The sequence below is a fragment of the Typopeltis vanoorti genome, chromosome 1, assembly GCF_054136105.1.
Source record: "Typopeltis vanoorti isolate ZY-2024b chromosome 1, IOZ_Tvanoo_1.0, whole genome shotgun sequence".
Classification (NCBI taxonomy): Eukaryota; Metazoa; Arthropoda; class Arachnida; order Uropygi; family Thelyphonidae; genus Typopeltis; species Typopeltis vanoorti.
This window is the reverse complement of record NC_143549.1, coordinates 181,384,382-181,403,893: the sequence shown is the minus strand read 5'-3', so window position 1 is coordinate 181,403,893 and position 19,512 is coordinate 181,384,382. Positions and strand designations below refer to the sequence as shown.

At 36.1% G+C, this 19,512-nt stretch overlaps 1 protein-coding gene across 1 annotated transcript in view; it reads left to right on the top strand.

Annotated features, from left to right (window-relative positions):
* LOC150110685 (influenza virus NS1A-binding protein homolog) overlaps positions 1 to 19,512 on the top strand; it is a 281,744-nt gene that overhangs the window by 21,645 nt on the left and 240,587 nt on the right. Inside the window, exon 2 of the mRNA XM_090404830.1 lies at positions 17,887 to 18,024. Coding sequence (XP_090260956.1) covers positions 18,019 to 18,024 — 6 coding nt within the window. The 5' untranslated portion in view covers positions 17,887 to 18,018. The remainder of the gene's footprint in view (positions 1 to 17,886; positions 18,025 to 19,512) is intronic.

Here is a 19,512-nt window from a genome sequence, read left to right as displayed (position 1 = left end):
GGATTTGAACCCGTAGCCTTTTGGCTGGAGAGCAGATACGCTACCACTTGGCCAACCAGGCCCAGAAATTTTACTGTGTTTGTATATGAATGTCATGAGTATCAGATATAATGGGGATGAAAGTTTTAGGTTGATCAGAGCTATTCCTCTGAAAATTGTTGGAATTAGTGTGATGTAAAATTTGGAAACCAAAGATGGGATGGAAAATATGCAGCTGATTTAGATATATCTTGCATCATATATTTGATAGTCCCAAGAAATGGAGAAGTGTGATGAAGAAAATGATCCCAGAAAAGTATGTATGAAGGTAGCAAAACAAGGGTGAGATATGAAGTAGGAACCACTGAGGCATTCCCAGTAAAAGTGGGATTCATCAAGTGATAGCTTTGAGCTCCTTCTTATTTGTCATGCTCTTAGATGTATTGACAGAGGCAGTAAGAAATGAATCACCTAGGACAGTGTTTGCCGATGATATCATTTGCATGAAGTCTAAGGAGGAAGCAGAAGAAAGACTTTAACAGTGGAGGAAAGCTGCTTTGGAAGACGATATCTGAGGATTAGTAGAAATAAGTATGGCAGTAGGGTGCTAGAGTGCCGCTTAGTGAAAGGCCATCAAAAGTTGCTGTTGAAAAAATGTTTTATTTTTGTAGTAAAGTAGCGATCTGGATTTGCATTATGGTGTAGTTTTGTGTTTTTTTTTTCATATCTGAACATAACTGAATAATTGTGGAGATGTGTATGTTGGAAGCACACTTTTATTTTTGCTAATTTTGAAGTTTGCAGTGAACAATGACAAAATGGGATTCATGAGATTGGCACATCACGTAGGATGAAAATTGATAGACATTTTCAAGGATGATATCTTGTCATGATATCATCCTTGAGTAGATATCATATGTGTAGAGTGTGCTTGTGGAAAGGCTAAACAGGAGACGATAGGATATAGATATGGTGAAAGTGTGATATTCTGTTTGACCACAAATTATTAGTAAATGCAAAATTGACTGATGGAATGAAAAAAGTGCATAATTGTAGAAGAAAATGACCTTATGAGTCATGGAACAGAAACAATTGCATGAGCAAATGATTGTGTAAATCATGGATTGGAAGTGAAAGAAAATATAGCTGAAGAAGAGAAAGTGAGTGGCATTGTGGAAGTGAAGGAAACTTGGAATGAGAAAACGAAAGAAACAAATGATAGACTGACAGATAGTGTAATTGCCAGGATGCAAGACTTGAAAATGAGATGATCAGAATGAGAAGTGACATGAAAAATATGCATAATGAGATGAGAAGTTTGGTAAATGAGAATGGACAAGTGCAAAAGGTTAGGAAGAAGGAAAGTCGAGAAAAAGAGGTGAACAAATGACATGAAAATAGTGATGTGTGGAGATTTCATTATTAGAGATGTGATAAATGAGAAATTCCATAAGGTGTTTCCAGGAATTAGTTGTTGGAATAAGGGAAACATGGTTGGATAAGGATGACATCCTGATGGGAAGAGAAATGGTGTGATGTTTTTCATGAGCATAGAAAGGACAAGAAGAAATCAGGAGTGCTGCTGACAGGTGAATTATGTCCACACAAAGTGAAGATGCAAGAGGGAAATAGTAGCAATGGTTTTGAGTCTGGTGGAGATTAACAGGAAGAGATATTTAGGCAGATGTTGCTTGTAGGCCAAAGAATGAGTGGTGCTGAAGAAATGTATAAGCAACTTTAGTTAGTGAACAAGGGAAGGGTGATTATTATGGGTAATTTTAATTATGGCAGTATAGATTGGAATGAAGAGATAGCATTTGGGAGTAAGGAAAATGAATTTCTTGAGAGAGAGAGAGAACTATCTTAGAGAGTATGTAAAGAAGGGCACATGAGGATCAAGAATTTTAGATCTGATCATTTGATCAGAGGATGTGATTGTGAGTGGAGTTTTGTCCAGTTGGTGAGAGTGATCATGAATTGATCACTTGGGTAGTGGATAGTCATTTCTGTGCGGAAAGGATATGTGTGGAATTACAAGGCTAGTTATTATGAAAAGCTTAGGAGACAGTTTGGAGCTATAGCACGGAATGAGGTGCGAAGCTGGTGGGAGATAAATACTGCTTGGGAACTGACTAAAAGATAATTAACACGATCAATGTGTAAATATTTTCCAATGGTCAAAAGACGGAAGTAGGTGTCAAATGGATGAATAAAGGGATTAAGCATGAAATTTTGAAGAAATGGATGCTACAGAGGTAGCACAAGATGAATAATAATAGCAGTCAATTGCATGAGAAGTATAAAGAGCAGGCCACAAAGGTGTATCGGTAAGAACAGCAAAACTACAGTATGAGCAGAAATTAACAAATTGGGCAAAGAAAAATCATAGAGAGTTTTTTAGATATGTGGCAAGTAGAAGGAAAAATTATTATGGTAAGGTGATGTTAATGGATGAAAATGGTAGAATGGTAACTGCTGCAGAAGACATAGTTGAGGTATTCATTCAACAATTTATACGTCTGTTTCATCCTCATCATGTTGAAATCACAATAAACTCAAGTGTTTATCGTGATTGCATTCTCTTCAGTGTCCTCGAGTAGAGGACACTGGAGAGAATTTCTTAATTGTGAGTGAGCAGAGGAAAATAAATAAGCTTGATATCAATAAAGTGATAGGATTTTATGACATATCACCACGTCTTAAGGGAATGTTTGCATGTCTGTTTAATAAGAGTTTTACAACAAGACTCTTATTAAACCAAGAGATTGGAAAGAAGGTAAAATTGTAAGTAAAGGGGATAAAAATCCCTTATTGTTTTTCAGCCAGTATGCGAAACTAAGATCAAAAACTACGATCTAAACATTTCATGCCGACATACATTATGAGAAAATATCAAGGATAGTGAGGGATCTTGCTCCACCTTTGCATCGAGTTGCCTTGGTGTGGCACTACCGAGTGGTCACTTATGCTTGGATCCACCGACAGTTCGTCGGCATGAAACGTTTAGATTGTAGTTTTCAATCTTAGTTTCGCATACTGGCTGAAAAACAATAAGGGATTTTTATCCCCTTTACTTATCAACCTCGCCAGAAAATATAGCCGTTTGGCTTTTCATCTTAAGGTAAAATTGTTTCATTGAATAAAGGTGGTGATATGGCTGTGGCTATAAATTATATGCTTATCTGCATATCTGGAGCTGTGGTTAAGGTATGGAAGAGATTGGTGAAAACTAGTATACAGAAATGAGTTTATAGCAGCAATGTTCTCTGTGGTTGTCAGCATGGGTTTGTTCAAGGGAGATCATGTTTTGCCAGCTTATGTACTATAACAAGGTAACAATTGTCTTGGACCATGGAGATGCATATATAGTGGTATACTTAGATTAGCACAAGATGAATTTTGCAAAAGCTTTTTATGGACTAATGCATAGCAAGCTGTTAAATGAGAATGGATAACAGATTAAGGAGTTGGATTGGTGACTGTCAGATAGGTATCTGAAAATTGTGTGTGGGGGGGGGGGGGGGGGCAGGGGGGGCTGCCATATCCTGAAAGAAGAAAATCATCACTATCAGTGTGCTGTAGGGGTCTGTATTGGGGCCGTTGTTGCTCAATTTATATATTAATGATACTGCGATGGGTTTAACTGGTGATATGCAGATGATGTGAAATTGGAGAGAGCAATGTAGCATCACACATGTTATTTCCTGACAGGAAGACATGAATGCATTGTATGAATGAGCAGGTAAGTGGAACTGTCAGTTTAATGTTGCAAAATGCAAGGTTTTGAAATTTGGTAAGCAACAATGTGATGGCAAAGTATACTCTTGGTTGGGGATATTATAAAGGAGGTAGTGGATATGAGAGATCTGAGAGTGGTGGTGGACAAGGACCTGGAGAATGACCATGAAGTGGTCATCTGGGTTGCAGCAAGTTGCATGGAAACTTCTATAATTGAAGGGATATATGTGGAATTACAGGGCTGGTGATTATGGAAAGCTTAGTGGACAACTAGGAGCTATAGTGTGGGAAGGATATGGATGCTGTGTGGGCATTGAAGAGCTGTTTAACAGCAGCAATGCCTGAGTATATTCCAAAGGTAAAAAAGATAAACAAGTAGGAGTAATCAATGAATGAATGAAGAGCTTAAGCATGAAATCTAGAAGAAGGCACTGTGTAGGTAACACAAGATGAATGTTGGTAATGATCAGTTGCACAAAGAGTACAAAGAGCAGGCCAGGAAGGTGACTCATTTGGTAAAGGCAGAAAAGTACAGTATGAGAAGAAATTAGCCAATCAGGTTAAGAAAAATTCTTGAGTTCTTTTGACATGTGGCAACTAGAAGGAAAAATGACTTTGGGAAGATAATGTTAGTTGATGACACTGGCAGATTGGTAACCAATTTGGAGGATATAGTTGAAGTATCAAATGATCATTTCATTAGTGTGTGTGTCATCCTCGTGAGGACAAAATGAGGACAAGCCGGAATGTAGAGTATGGTGAAGGAGGGACTGATGGTGAGTGAGCAGGAAGTACATGAGGAGTTCAGTAAACTTGATGTCAATAAAGCAACAGGACTTGACAGTCTATTGTCACATCTTGAGGCAGTGCATTAATTCTATAGAATTAATGGCACCTTTCACACCTATTTAACATGAGTCTTGCAATTGATAGCTTTTAGATTCCAAAGAATGATAAGTGGGAAAAATCGTTCCATTTCACAAAGGCAGGGGATAAGACTGAGGCTATAAATTATAGGTCAATCTGTGGGTCTAGGGTTGTTGTTAAGGTGTTAGAGAATTTAGTGAAGACTAGGATTCAGAAGTGAATTGATAATAGCAATATTCTTTATGATTGTAAGCATGGGTTTGTTAGTGGGGAGGGGTCATGTTTCAGCAATCTGCTTACATATTACAACAGGGTGACAGATTTGCTTGATGAAGGAGATGCATATAAAGGGATGTACTTGAATTTTTCAAAGGCCTTTGATAAACTGTCACATGACAAGCTAGTAGCTGAATTAAAAGAGATGAGATTACATAACACACTAGTAAGTTGGATAGTTGGTTGGCTCTATGAGCGGTATCATCAGGTTGTATATAAAGAAGTGGTATCCCAGAAATGGAAGGTCACTAGTGGAGTGCCACAAGGATCTGTTTGGGACTGTTATTGTTTAACTTGTATGTTAATGACATCGGGACTGGCTTAACAGTAAATGTTCAGCTGTATACCAATGACACAAAGTTGGGAAGGACTATGAGTGTCAGAGCAGACATGGTTTTGCAGGAGAATCTGAATAGAGCGAGTGGGAAAATGAGTGGATCTGTCAGTTTAATGTTGCAAAGTGCGAGATCCTTACCCCCCCCCTCCATTTGGGGGGGGGGATGAGGATGTATTAGAGAGGATCTAGAGAAGGTTTTCTAAGTTAGTGTCAAATCTATGGAATATCAGATACATGGAGAGATCGACTGAATGCAACTTATAGAGCCTTGTGAATAGAAGAAAAGGGGGTATGATGATTCATATCCCCTCTTGCGCGATTAATGTGGAGAAGATATTTCATAGAGTAGAGGGTGGAAAGGGTAGAACTAGACGCCATCCATGAAAGCTGTTTAAGGATGGTGTGAGAAGCAGGTTCTTTGCATGGAGAGTGATTGGAATGGATTGCCTGAATGTGTGGTGGGTGTGGGAACTGTGAATGGGGTTAAAGCACAGTTTGGTGATCTTTTTGCATGAGAGAGTATAGATCTCCCACAATAAGTTCCTTGATTTCGATATTAATAATATAATTTCAGATATTAATAATAGTGATATTGTAAATAAAACGCAAGCATCAGGATTCAACTTAGATTATTATTATTCAGGCCTCCATGTAGTCAAAAGACTCATCTTGGGAGGTCTGTTATTTATAATGTGTATTTTATATATATTTCCCTCTTTATGTATATTATATATAGTATATTAACTATTTAGTCTATCGGCTGTGCCTTTGTTAATAATTATACTATATACTTATGAGATGAAATATTATATAAATTTCTTTTACTAACAATTATTTTTATTTTTGACTCCGAGTGTCCCTATATGTTATTATATTTGCACAAAGAGTTCACTCCAATTGGTGCAATGACTTTAACTCACTCTTTCAGAATCCAACTAATCATTGACTCAATACCAAGTACAAAATAAACACATTTAATAAAACTAAAACAATATATATACATTTCTAGTAATAATACATAACTATAACTACAGATTATATGGATCCAAGGCCTTATTTAAAAATATAAACTTACTCTTAAGACTAAACACCTTTTCTTTCACAATCACAAAAAAATGTTCATAGTCTTTTTCTCTTTCTGTTAAGGCTCTTTTCCAGAAGTTATAAGGTTCTGTACTTCATTATCAGGATCCTTTTCATCAATCAATGTAACACACATAAAGTCTTCTTGACTAAATCTTGTTTCCTTTTAGTAGCAATACTCATCAGATCAGGCATCCTTAATACCTATAAATCTTCTTAATCAATATATTTTCTAAACATTCACTTTCAGGCATCCTTAATACTTATAGAACTTCCTTATCAATATTTTCTCTAAGAAAAACATTCACTTTAGAATGTAAGCAACAAGTTCTTTCATTCACAATACTAAATTGACAGTCTTAACTTATTTCACCATAAAAACTTACAGTTTCAAGATTTCCTTTTATTCATTACTTATTTCTGCTTGAAACCTATTATTTTCACTATTCCCTTTTCGGAATACATTATGAAAATTCTTTTGACTGCCGCACACAAAAAATCAAGTTCCTTCCAACTTGAATATATCTCGGCCAGTTTATAAAAACTTACAATTTCAAGATTTCCTTTTTATTCTTTACTTATTCCTGCTTGAAACCGATTATTTTCACTATTCCCTTTTCGGAATACATTATGAAATTTCCTTCTGACTGCCGCACAAAAAAAAATCAAGTTCCTCCCAACTTGAATATATCTCGGCCAGTGTTCTAAAAACTTTCCGAACGCTCTCTTGTTTACAACTGTAACTTGGATACGCAATGCTTTCCTTGTCAGCTGTCAATCACACATCAAGTTCTCTCCGGGAGCATGCGCACTTCACAAAAGTCAGAAACTACGCACTGAAATAAAATGGCTGACTCGCTGTATCCATCAGCGCTAAAAGAAAGTCTTTCACAAACACAAAATTCAACATTTTAAAATACAACAAACTTTCTTATAAGTAACATAAATAATCAGTTTAGTAAGTACTTCAATATTTTTACTTCCTTACATGTTACTTCTAATGTAACATTTTCATAACGAGCACATCACAAGTGCAGACACTGCGTGTATGAAAACAAAACTAACAAGCATAATTAATACGTAAAAATATTCAGAATTTTTAATATGATTATTTTTACAGGTCCTTCCTAGGAAACACAAAGTCTATCAAGACCCATCATGGGCAGTCCCTCCTAGGAAACACAAAGTCTATCATGCCACTCCTTAAAAAAAAAAAAATATATATATATATATATATATATATATATTTATTTATATATATATAAAATCTGTTTGAAAGCACCAGTTCTCGACTGGGCTCAGGTTTGCTTAACTTCAGTGATCAGACGAGAATTGGTGCTTTCAAAGCACCAGTTCTTGTCTGATCACCCTACCTTGGGAGGGTGACCACCTGGGAACCCTGGGTGCTGCTGGCATTAAAATGCTGGTTTGAAAGCAATTGATCTATAGACTGTTTTCAAAATTGCAAAATACCCTATGCTACATTTAGAGCATCAGGTGTATATAGCATTCATTGCACTCCTGCTATGTTAGGACAATACTGAATGAACAGTGAAAGTAAGACTCACTGAATCTAAAAGCTATGTTAGATATGTTCATGAATCTCTTGAACCTCTTGTTCCCTCTATTGTTGCCCAAGACATTTGTCCCTCAAGAATTCTAGAAATACCATTCTCTTATTGCTACATGTATGTTCCTCTCCTCTATTTATACTGTAGTTAAAATCTGCCATAACAACCATTCTTCTTGCACCTGCCAAGCTCAACTGTAAACATCTCCTGGTCCCCCACCCTCTGTGCTCCTTGGTTTGCAGCAGCACTCCACTAAATATCCTGTCTTGCCCACCTCTACCTCACACCATATGCTTTCAAAATCATTAGTGTCACTGTCCTCCAAAGCCTCCACTCTTAGAGGACATAAGTTGTTACTTTGTAATTAATGCCAGCACCCTCCCATGTACTAACTGGGCTCAGGTTTGCTTAACTTCAGTGATCAGACGAGAACTGGTGCTTTCAAATTGATTATATATATATATATATATATATATATATATATATATATATATATTTAGATGATATAATTAAAATTTAATTAATAATTCCCATATTTTGTATTGCTAAAGTCAAATTGGTATAGGGAGTACCTGCAGAATTACATAATTAAGAATTATTTGCGCATTAGCACAAGAAAAGTATATTTAATAAATTGCCTGATATTTTAGTTTGTTATTTTCAAACTGAAATATCTGGCAGTATATTAAATATACTTTTCTTATGCTAATGTGTAGATAATTCTTAATTTCATGTCACAAGTTTCTCTCAAAAGTAAGAATTACATAATGTTAAATAAGTACAACATAAAATTGATCTATAGACTGTTTTCAAAATTGCAAACTACCCTATGCCACATTCAGAGCACCAGGTATATATAGCATTCATTGCACTCCTGCTATGTTAGGACAATACTGAATGAACAGTGAAAGAAAGACTCACTGAATCTAAAAGTTATATTAGATATGTTCATTTATTATTAAAAGCCATCAAAAACTTAAAATGTGGAAAGGCAGCAGGAGTAGATGATATTCGACCAGAAATGCTCAAGTATGGAGAAGGCCTGGACAGAGGGACGAATTCTGGATGATTGGAGTAGAGCTCTCATAGTATCTATATATAAAAAGGGAAATAAAACTGAATGTGAGAATTACAGAGGTATTTCCGTACTGTGAGTGTTCCTGATAAGATTTATGCAAGTATACTTGAAATGAAGTTGAGAAGAATTGTGGAAGAAAAGTTTGATGAAGAACAAGCTGGATTCAGGCTAAATAGAGGCTGTCAGGATCAGATCTTCACTTTACGACAAATAGTCGAGAAATCATGGGAATATAACAAAGATCTGTATTTAAGTTTCGTAGATCTGGAAAAGGCATTTGACAAGGTGCCAAGAGAGAAGCTATTCAATATGCTACAGTTATATGGTGTCAATGCGGCATTATATCAAGCAATACTTAGTCTTTATTTGAGTTGTAAGTCAGCAGTTAGAATTGAAGGAAGTACATGCAGATGGTTTAATGTTAAATCTGGTGTCAGACAAGGATGTACATTATCCCCTCTGTTATTCATTATCTATATGGATCACATTAGGAAGGAAAGTGGTATTAAACCTGATATCAAAATTGGAGATGCTAATGACAGCTCTTCGCTTTATGCAGACGATGTTATACTTCTAAATAAATCCACTACAAGTCTGCAAGATTCCCTGACTAAATTGAATAACTGTTGTAATAGATATGGTATGAAGGTCAGCATTAAAAAGACAAAGACAATGAAAATATCAACTGCATTGTGAATGGAGAACCTATAGAACAAATAAAACATTTCAGCTACTTAGGCATGATTTTTAGTGAAGATGGTAAATTAAATATGGAAATAGACAACAGAATCAACAAAGCTGGTATGGTAGGAAGTCAGTTGAATAAATTCATATGGAATAAGACAGAAATTTGTCAGAACACTAAATTAGCTGTATACAAGACAGTGTTCAAACCAATTTTAACTTATGGATCTGAGAGCTGGTCAGAAGTAAAACACTTGACTAGAGACTGCAGATATGAGAAAGATTAGAGGCCCAAACAGATGGCATAATGGCAATATCATATTAAAAATGAGGATATTAGGAAAGAACTTGATATTGTCAGCATCTAGGAATTCATTAGCAGAGCTAATCTCAGGTGGTATGGTCACTTAAACAGAATGGGCAAGGAAAGATTAGCAAAACAAGTGTTCTCTGCCAGGTTGGCAGGAAAAAGACCCAGACCAAGATATAAGTGGATTGATATGGTAAAAAGTGCCTTAGAAGAGAGAAATATAGGATCTGATAATGTTGGAGTCTTGACAGGTAACAGACTGATTTGGAGGAAAATTGTAGATAGGAAGTTAGTAATGATGTAAATTTTTCATGTAGTACTATCATATCCTGTACACCCCTTGATGGTACATGGCAGGAATTTGATGATGATGATGCAGGTGTTTTAGATCATGCACTGTATACTTATCACAGAATAGATTTTAAGAACCTAAAAACACTACAGAAAACTAACTACTAATGTGCAAGAAGCAGGAAAAGAAATGAAACTTGCCACCTTAAATTGCCTAAATGTATCAAAGATTTGACACCAGCCTTCTGTTTTAATTCTGCCTATCCCTTCCATAGTCAACATTATTCCATTTTCTTTGACCAGCAGACTCATCTAGATCGCTCCAGCCCTTTCAAGTCTGCTGTTACCAAACTCTTTCTTGCTTTGAAGTTATGAGAGTACCATTTAAATGAATCACTAACCCTGAGGAACACCATAAATAGGATTTATGGTGTTCCTCAGGGTTTTCTATAGACCATCACAGTTGTGAGGGATGAGAGGTGTTCATGCTCCATCTACAACAGATCCTTATACTCTAGCAGAGAATTACAGGAATTGTCTTGCTTACATCAAATGCAGCAGTTGCAGCATATCCCTATCTCTCCTTTTTCACAAATGGATGTCACTGTAATGTACAAATAATAAATAACATACTTCAGTTTATTCATGATCTATGAAAACTGTTAACTAACTCTACCAATAATTATAGGCCAAACCCTTACAGGGTTTGGCCTATAATTAATGGTACCTTCTTTCAGGACTTTCAGAATCTCTGTGTGGGTAGGTGGATGAGTTTTTTATTAACAGATTTCATAATTTAATAGAGGATGCCTATTTAGTAAGGTAAAAATATTTCATTCATATCATTCGTTAACAGTTGTGATATCAACTGTTAATAAATATACCACTATGTATATAATGGTACCACTGGATGTATCACATCCAGTGGTACTGTTACTCAGAAGATTAATATAAGCATCAGAATGTTGGATATGATATATCAGCTACAGTCAATGTTTCCATAAGTGTGTCCTACACATCTGGCATCCAACCAACACCATGGAAACAAACTTTTATCTAGACTGTTCCTAAAAAGGGAAAAGTCAGTCATCCATCAAACAGTTATCATATAGTCCTCATCTCAGTATTCCCAAAAGTGAAGGAGAAGAACAGCAACCTACATTTTTACTATTAGAAACACCCATCAACTAATTGGTGATCAACAGTATGCAAGGGCCAACAAATATACTCATCCACTTGCTCTTGATAAGTAGATTTTGCTAGCTGGTGAGTAGTTGCAGAATGAATAAAATAGAATTTTTTTTTTATTTAAAAAAAAAATGAATATAACTTCTCTAACTACAGTCCAGTACTATTAATCATTTTGTGGAAATCCTGTTGACTTATTGGAAGATATTAAAATAGTTTGATAGTTTTATATGCTCAGTATTTCAGAGAACTGAATTCTGGATTGTAGTGTTTGATTGTAATAGATCTCTTGTATCAATTTATAAAATGTAAAGTAAAAACTGAGAATTACAGAGGAATTTTCATTCAGAATATTATCATTAGACCTCCATGAACTGTGTTCTCATTGTCACATTAAAAAAAAAATGCTGTTCATACCTTCGTTAGACAACTTCAATGGATGGCCTCTTATGTCCCTCTCTACCTCTGTGAAAATCTCTTCAGTGAATCCATTTGCTTTACTGGGTTCTGCAAGTGGCATTCACTCAGTCTGATTTCAGACCATTAATCCAATAACATGACATTAACCTCAGTTATTGTTCCCTGGATCCTTCCAAAATATATGCTTAAAGCATATGAATCTGCATGTCCACACCAATTCACATGTGACTTGATCAAGGTCTGTACACCAGATCTGTAACCTCTTTACTTCTACTTATCTCTGTCCTTATCTAATTTGTCTTGCCCTCACAAACTCTTGCAACATATCCCTTAAGTTTCAAATCCTTATCTCCTTCACTACACCTACCAGTTGTATACACCACATCATATTCTTGCTTTCCAAATTTCAAAGCCTTACACTTTTTCAACATTGAATTAGTAGCCCCAATCATATACCCACTCAACAAGTCTCTACAAATCCTCTTGTAGAGCCACATCCCTATCACTCTTCACATCGGTATGAGTTGAGCAATTCCTACAGCACTATATAGTGATTTTCCTCTTCTGAAGAACTGCTTCTCTGTACACAGCTAGGCTTATTACCTGTGTCAGACAACCAATTTCCTTTCCAACTCAACAATGTTATATTTTTAACAGAAAATTATCAGACTTATATAGAGTAGGTGTCCTACCTCGATGAGGGCACCTACTCTACAACTATCCATCTCCACCACTCAGTCCACCAACTACAGCGAACTGCATCATCTACACCAGAGCTGTCCAAAACACGGCCCACAGTGTGATTTTGTGTGGCCTGCCTGTTTGTTTTGATTTTCACTAGCAAAAAAATAAAGTAACAGTTTGAATCGAATGCATATTAGATATTTTAATTCTATCAATAATCTCAACATTGGTAATTTTATTTGGTATTTTCACATCACTATATGCCCAGATGTTTTTCGAATATTAGATGTGTCACAGAAGCATTCTTACACTTTTTTTTTTCTTATACTAACAGAAGTGAAAAAGGAGAAATTTTTTTTAAATTACTACCATTTGAGAGGTACCCAAAATTGAGGAACTTTGGACTTGTGATGTGCTCAATGCTCGGGAGCACATATCTTTGCAAAAGCACTTTTTCAACTCTGAAATTCATTAAATCAAAGTACAGATGTTCATTGACAGATAATTCTCTTGCAAATTTACTGCAATTGGCAACCACAAGCATCGAAATTGATATAGGTACTTTAGTAAATGAAGCCAAACTACCACAGAGCTCTTGCTAAAATGAAATAAACAATTATTGCTTCTTGTCTACTGTTTCAATAAAAACTTTTATAAGACCTTGACTTTTCTTTCTTATGAAATTTTCAAAGTGCTTGCTAAACCTAACTACTTGTAGGCCTCTCCAAGCAATTTAATATGTGTACTGTATTTATTAATCTGGATGCGGCTCTTGGATAAATCTTTTTTTTTTTTAATTCGGCCCTCGAATTACCTAAGATTGGACTCGATAATGTTATATTTTTAACAAAAAATTATCACAGGACTTATATAGAGTAGGTGTCCTACCTCGATGAGGGCACCTACTCTACAACTATCCATCTCTACCACTCAGTCCACCAACTATAGCGAACTGCATCATCAACACCAGAGCTGTCCAAAACACTGCCCACAGTGTGATTTTGTGTGGCCCGCCTGTTTGTTTTGATTTTCACTAGTGAAAACACCAATGCCATCTACTGCTTACCACCACCACTAGTATTTTCACAGAATCACAAACATCCATGCTCATGGCAATATTCAAACCTGCAGCCTTTCGGCTGGAGAGCTGATATGCTAACCACTCGGCCAACCAGGCTGGCAATTTGGATACTGTATAATGTATTGTATATTTATATGTTTAAATCTTGTATAGAATGTAAACCAGATATTTGAATATAATTAATCAGTGAAATTTTCTGTAAATATGAAAATGGCTTTGTTTCCTGTGTTTTAGATGTTTTAAGGAGATATATAGATTATGAAATTTTATTCAAACATTCTAGTGTGGAACAAGAATATAAAATTGTATTATAAACATGAGAGCCTCCATAGCTCAGTTGGTATAGATGAAGCCCTTTGGTTGGAAAGACTTGGATTCGATTCCTATCCATGATGTAAGGAACCTTCATCTGGTCTCTTTTGACTGAAGGCAAGTTAGCCGGTCTCATACTGAGGTAGAGGGTTTTTTCACCCGGAAACTCAGGTTTTTCGTCTGTCAGAACAGGCAAACCTTCCCCATGAACACATACACATCTACAGACATAGCACTCCTGGAATAAGGATTAACCAACCTATTCCATAGGATTTTGGTTTCAAAGTGTGGGTCTATGCATGAAAGTAAATCAGGAATTATAAACATTATGGATGTGAGAAACAATTAGGAGAGCAAATGACATCAGTGTCAGAACCATATTATTCCTAGAATGCCAAACAAACATAAGTTAGGATAGCAGTTTTTGTGACTTGCATATTTTGATATTCTGTTAGTTTTTTTTTTTTTTTTTTTATTATTTTCTGGTGGCTTGCAAGTGTTTATTAAACCATTGCAGTCACTAAATTTATGAGTGATTACCATCATGATATTTTTCTATTTTATCCTAGGCTCTGTACTGTCAGCCCTGTTGTTGGTGTTTATTACACTTTGTAAGTTGATATGTTGTCATTCCATTAGATTGTTCATGAGAAATAGTATGCTAATTCAGATGCTTTGTATATCATGGTAATATTTTATAGCTCTGATATTATCATCCATTTTATGACCAAAAATGTGGCAGATTTACATGTGGAAAAAAAGTAAAAAATAATAATTTATTACATTTTAGGTTTATGAATATGTGGATGAAATGATAATAAATGGAGAATTAAAAATATATAAAACTTTTCAATAGTAATTTTGATGAGCATTTGCTCCTAATGCTCTATTTCAGAGTTTGATTTATAATTTGAATTTTAACTCATTGAGGGAGAGCACCTAATAAAAAAAAATAAAAAAAAAACTTACATTTGATTGTATGTTTCTTGATGTTCTAAAATCATTGAAGATATCAGAAAAAGAACTTGACATATTTAATTCAAGAACTTGTAAGCAGAAGTAATCCAAGATGGTATGGTCACTTGAAGATCAAGATTAGCAAAACAGGTATTTGACAGAAGAAGACCAAGATATACAGTCAGTAATCACTATAGCAAATGCTGCTGTTCAAACGTCAGTATTAAAAACTGCTGAAAAGTCCTGAGCAAAGCAAGGTACAATTATTATTATTATTATTATTATTATTCAGGCCTCCAAGGAGTCAAAAGACTCTCGAGGGAGGTCCTTCCTAAGACATAAAGTCTGTCAAGACTCATCGAGGGGAGGTCCCCCCCCCCCTGAGAAACACAAAGTCTATCATACCACTCTTTAAACTCACTGACCGTTCTCGCTCCCACCACTCCATCAGGCAATGCATTCCACGGCTCAACCACCCTCCACACAAAGAAACCACTCCTTATCCTCTTGCTCACAGTTTCCTTTCATAACTTCCAGGGATGGCCTCTTGTCATCACTCCTTCCCACTGTTCAACCAAGCGAAAGAATTCCCCAGTGTCAACCCTGTAACCACCTCACAACAGTTTAAAAGTCTCAATCATATAACCTCTCCTTCTATCCACCAAACTCTGCAGTCCACATTCTCTCAGCCGATCCTCATAACTATCCTTGTACAGTCCTGACACCATCTTTGTCATCCGTCTTTGTATCCTTTCCACAGTTAATTTATCCCCTTCAAATCCTGGGGACCAAATCTGAGAACAATAGTCCAAGTGTGGTCTGATCAGAGACTTATACAATGGAATGATAACCCTCTTATCTCTGCAGGTCAGTGTCCTTTTCATAATAGCAGCAATCCTCTGTGTTACCTTCACCACCTTTGCAATATGTCCCCTAAACTTCAGGTTTCTATCAATCATCAACCCCAGATCTCTTGTCTCCCCTACTTCCTCCAGTATAACTCCTCCCATAGAGTATGCAGCATCCCATCGATGTTTCCCAAACTTCAAGACCTTACATTTTGCTGCATTTAACTGAAACCCCCATTCATTTGCCCATCTATCTAGCTTATTTAAATCCTCTTGCAGGGCTACCACATCTGCACTATTACTAATAATCCTTCCCAGCTTCGCATCATCCGCAAACAACTGAATATCCCCCTGCAATCCACTGGCTATGTCATTTATATAAAAGTTAAACAATATAGGTCCTAGTACTGAGCCCTGTGGGACCCCACTTGTAACCCTCTGCCTCCTGGAAACTGCTCCACCATACACAACTCTCTGATACCTATCAGACAGCCAATCCTGAATCCAGTTGACCAATCTGACATCCAGACCCATGTGCTGCAACTTAACTATCAGCTTATCATGTGGCACCCTGTCAAATGCCTTCGCCAAGTCTAAGAAAATTGCAGTATATGCCTTTCCCTCATCTAATGTTCTTGTAACATTATTATAAAAGGCTAGCATATTGCTAAAACAAGAGCGTCCTTCACAAATCCATGTTGATTCTCACAGATAACATTACCCTCATCTGGCCAATGCTGTATACGGTCCTTCACTACTTTCTACAAGATCTTAACAACTACTGATGACACACAGACTGGCCTATAATTAGACACTTCCAGTCTATTACCACCCTTATGCAATGGCACTATCTTACCTTCCTTCCATTCCCTGGGCACCTTTGCCAAAGCCAGACTTTCATTGAAAAGCCACGTTAAAGGCAATGTCAAATCCTAGCACATTCTCTCAAAACTCGTGGTGAAATACCATCCAGTCCCACAGCTTTACTGACATCCAGAGTACTCAGTATCTGAAACACACTCTCCTCTGTACCTCCAGACCTCGAACCAGTCCTATCCCTCTAGCATTAAAACTGACTCCTCTAGGATGAAATACTCCAATAAAGTGTTCATTGAACAATTCCACTATGTTCTCTGCATCAGTCACTCTATTCCCATTTTTATCCCACAATATCATTCTTCCACAGTCATTTCTCCTCCTACTGGCCACATAGCTAAAAAATTCCCTAGGATTTTCTTTGGATCTTAGGGCCAATCTCCTCTCATATTCCAGTTTCGCTTTCCTTACCGCACTAGTCACTCTTCTGGCTTGTCTCTTATATTCCTCATGCATCTTCTCTTCACCTGTCTCCTTATATCTCTTCCATAGCCTCTTTTTCGCATGCAATTCCTGTTTAATATTGTTTGTCATCCACTTTACTTCAAATTGCGTCCTCTTCTTCACTCGTGGTATACAACTTACCATTGCTGATAACAAATATTCTTTCACAATTTCCCACGCACTAGTGATATCCCGGCCTTCCAATTCCTCCCTCCATGAAACTTCCCGAAGTTGACGTCTAAGACTATTATAATCACCTGCCTTATAATTCCACATAAGTTCCCGTCTCCTGCATGTCTATTCATTTTCCAAGTCAACACCATATGGTCACTCTCTCCAACTGGTGGGAGAGATGTCAACTCAGTTATTATCAACTCTTCTGATGCTATAACCAAATCCAAAACTTTTGAACCTAAAGGTACAATGTTATGTTAAAAGAAATTTGTTATATTAAAGTATTACTTGGGATCCCTACAAATTTGCTAAAACTAGAGTTGATTATAGGTAGATTGATTCATTTAGGAGAACTTTTAAAAAATGAGAAAAGATAATCACATTAGAAGAATGATGAATAATAAACCAATCTGGAAGATAATTGTTGATGGGAGACTAGTAATCAATATTCTAATATCTGGTATATCCTTTTGGGTTACACTAGAAAATGGTAAATTAAAGAAAGTAATACCTTGTACTTTAATTTTGAAATTGTTTGTTAAAAACTGGTACAACTAAGTTAGTTTCATTCTGTTTCTTTTGTATTAGAATACTATGATCAGATCATCAAATTGTATATTTATGATATTATTGGTACATAATACAACTAACTATAAAAATAATATATCCCAGTTTTTTTCTTTCTCAGAATGAAATCTGTTCCAGTTTTTACTTTAGAATAACAGACCTCACCGTAGAAGTCCACCTAGAATTTGAAGAGGAGAAATAACAATAATAAAAATACGTGGAATTCTGAAAAAAATTCAACAGATTTACTTCAATGAAGGCAAGGAAAAATTTTAATGGATTGTTACTTTTGTGCAAAATTGTTTTTAATTGTGTTCTACCCTTGGAAGTATTTAAAATTATCCTGTGTGATTTGTAATTGAATATTTAATAAAGATATAAAACAATGAGTTCTTGCCTTTTTAAAAATTATTTTAGTTTTTTCAGTATTTTTTTACTATATATTGTGATACCATACATATAGGATTATGGTAGAGTAACTGTGTCTACCCAGGTTGGAGATACCAGAGGGAAAATAAGAAAACAAAGGCTTTAGTTTAGAAGTAGTCTTGTGTAATGCAGTGGTACACAAGGTGAGAGATATTTGGAATGTTGTTAAAGACTTGGAAAGGTGGAGAATGACAAGGAAATATTTAGGCAAGTTAGATGATCATGTCTTGCATAAAAATCTACTGAGCAAACTGATCTTATGGGCTGCATTCTACTCTTTGCACTTGGGTCACCAGTTTTCTCTTGTCATTTATGGATAGCTTACTCTCCTCAGATTTTCCAAACAGTGTTGGAGTGCTTCAGAACTGTTTACTTTTCTTATACTCTTCATCTTTATTACATAAATTGTCTTTTCTCACTAACCTTATCCATAGTTTTCGCCATGATATACTCCATTTTGCTTCTTCATTTGCAAAACTTTGTAGTGCTCAAACATTTCAAGCTTCCAGATCTTCTGTTATTATTCCATAATATCTTTATGCTGTCTTAGGACTCATTATAGCAACTCATTTCACAACCTCTACACTAATTATCTTGTGTAACAAGGTTTGTTAAGTGCATGTCTTCTCTGGCTGGTTGACTTGTTTTGTGAGAACCAGAAGAGTTCCCAGGAGTGGAAAAAAACCTGTTATCTTCATATGAGACCTACTAACTCCACCTTCAGTTGAAAAACCCTTTATAAAGTTTCTTAAAATTCATAACAATCATCAAATAAATTCTTTTCCAATGGAAGGGCCCATGTCTTGCTACACAGCTGTCAGGTCATGTCACAGTTTTCTATGCAGAGCATTAGCAGGTTTGCACAGCTATAACAATAATTAGCAGGAGTATTGGTGCTTACTTTCCTTGTCCACCATATCAGCAGTCTTCTGTAAGGTAAACAGCCCACATTACTGTACATGCATGCAGTTGCCAGCAATGTGAGGACCTCTGTGAGAAAAGAGTATATGTGGAATACAAGTTGGGTGATTATTAAGAGCTCAAGAGACAGCAGGTGTAGCATGGAATGAGGAGTTAGCTAGAAAAGAGATCAATGTAGCTTGGGGGATTTTCAAAAACTATAGTAGAAGCAATGTCTAAATGTATTCCAAGGGTCAGAAGGTTAAATAAGGTAGGTGTGAAATGGATGAATGAAGAAATTAAGCGTGTGATATAGAGAAAAAGGGCATTATGGAGGCAGCATAAGAGAAGTGGTAATAACCAATTCCATGAGGATTACAAGGCACGTGACTTGATAAGGGTTGCAAAAGTGAGGTAT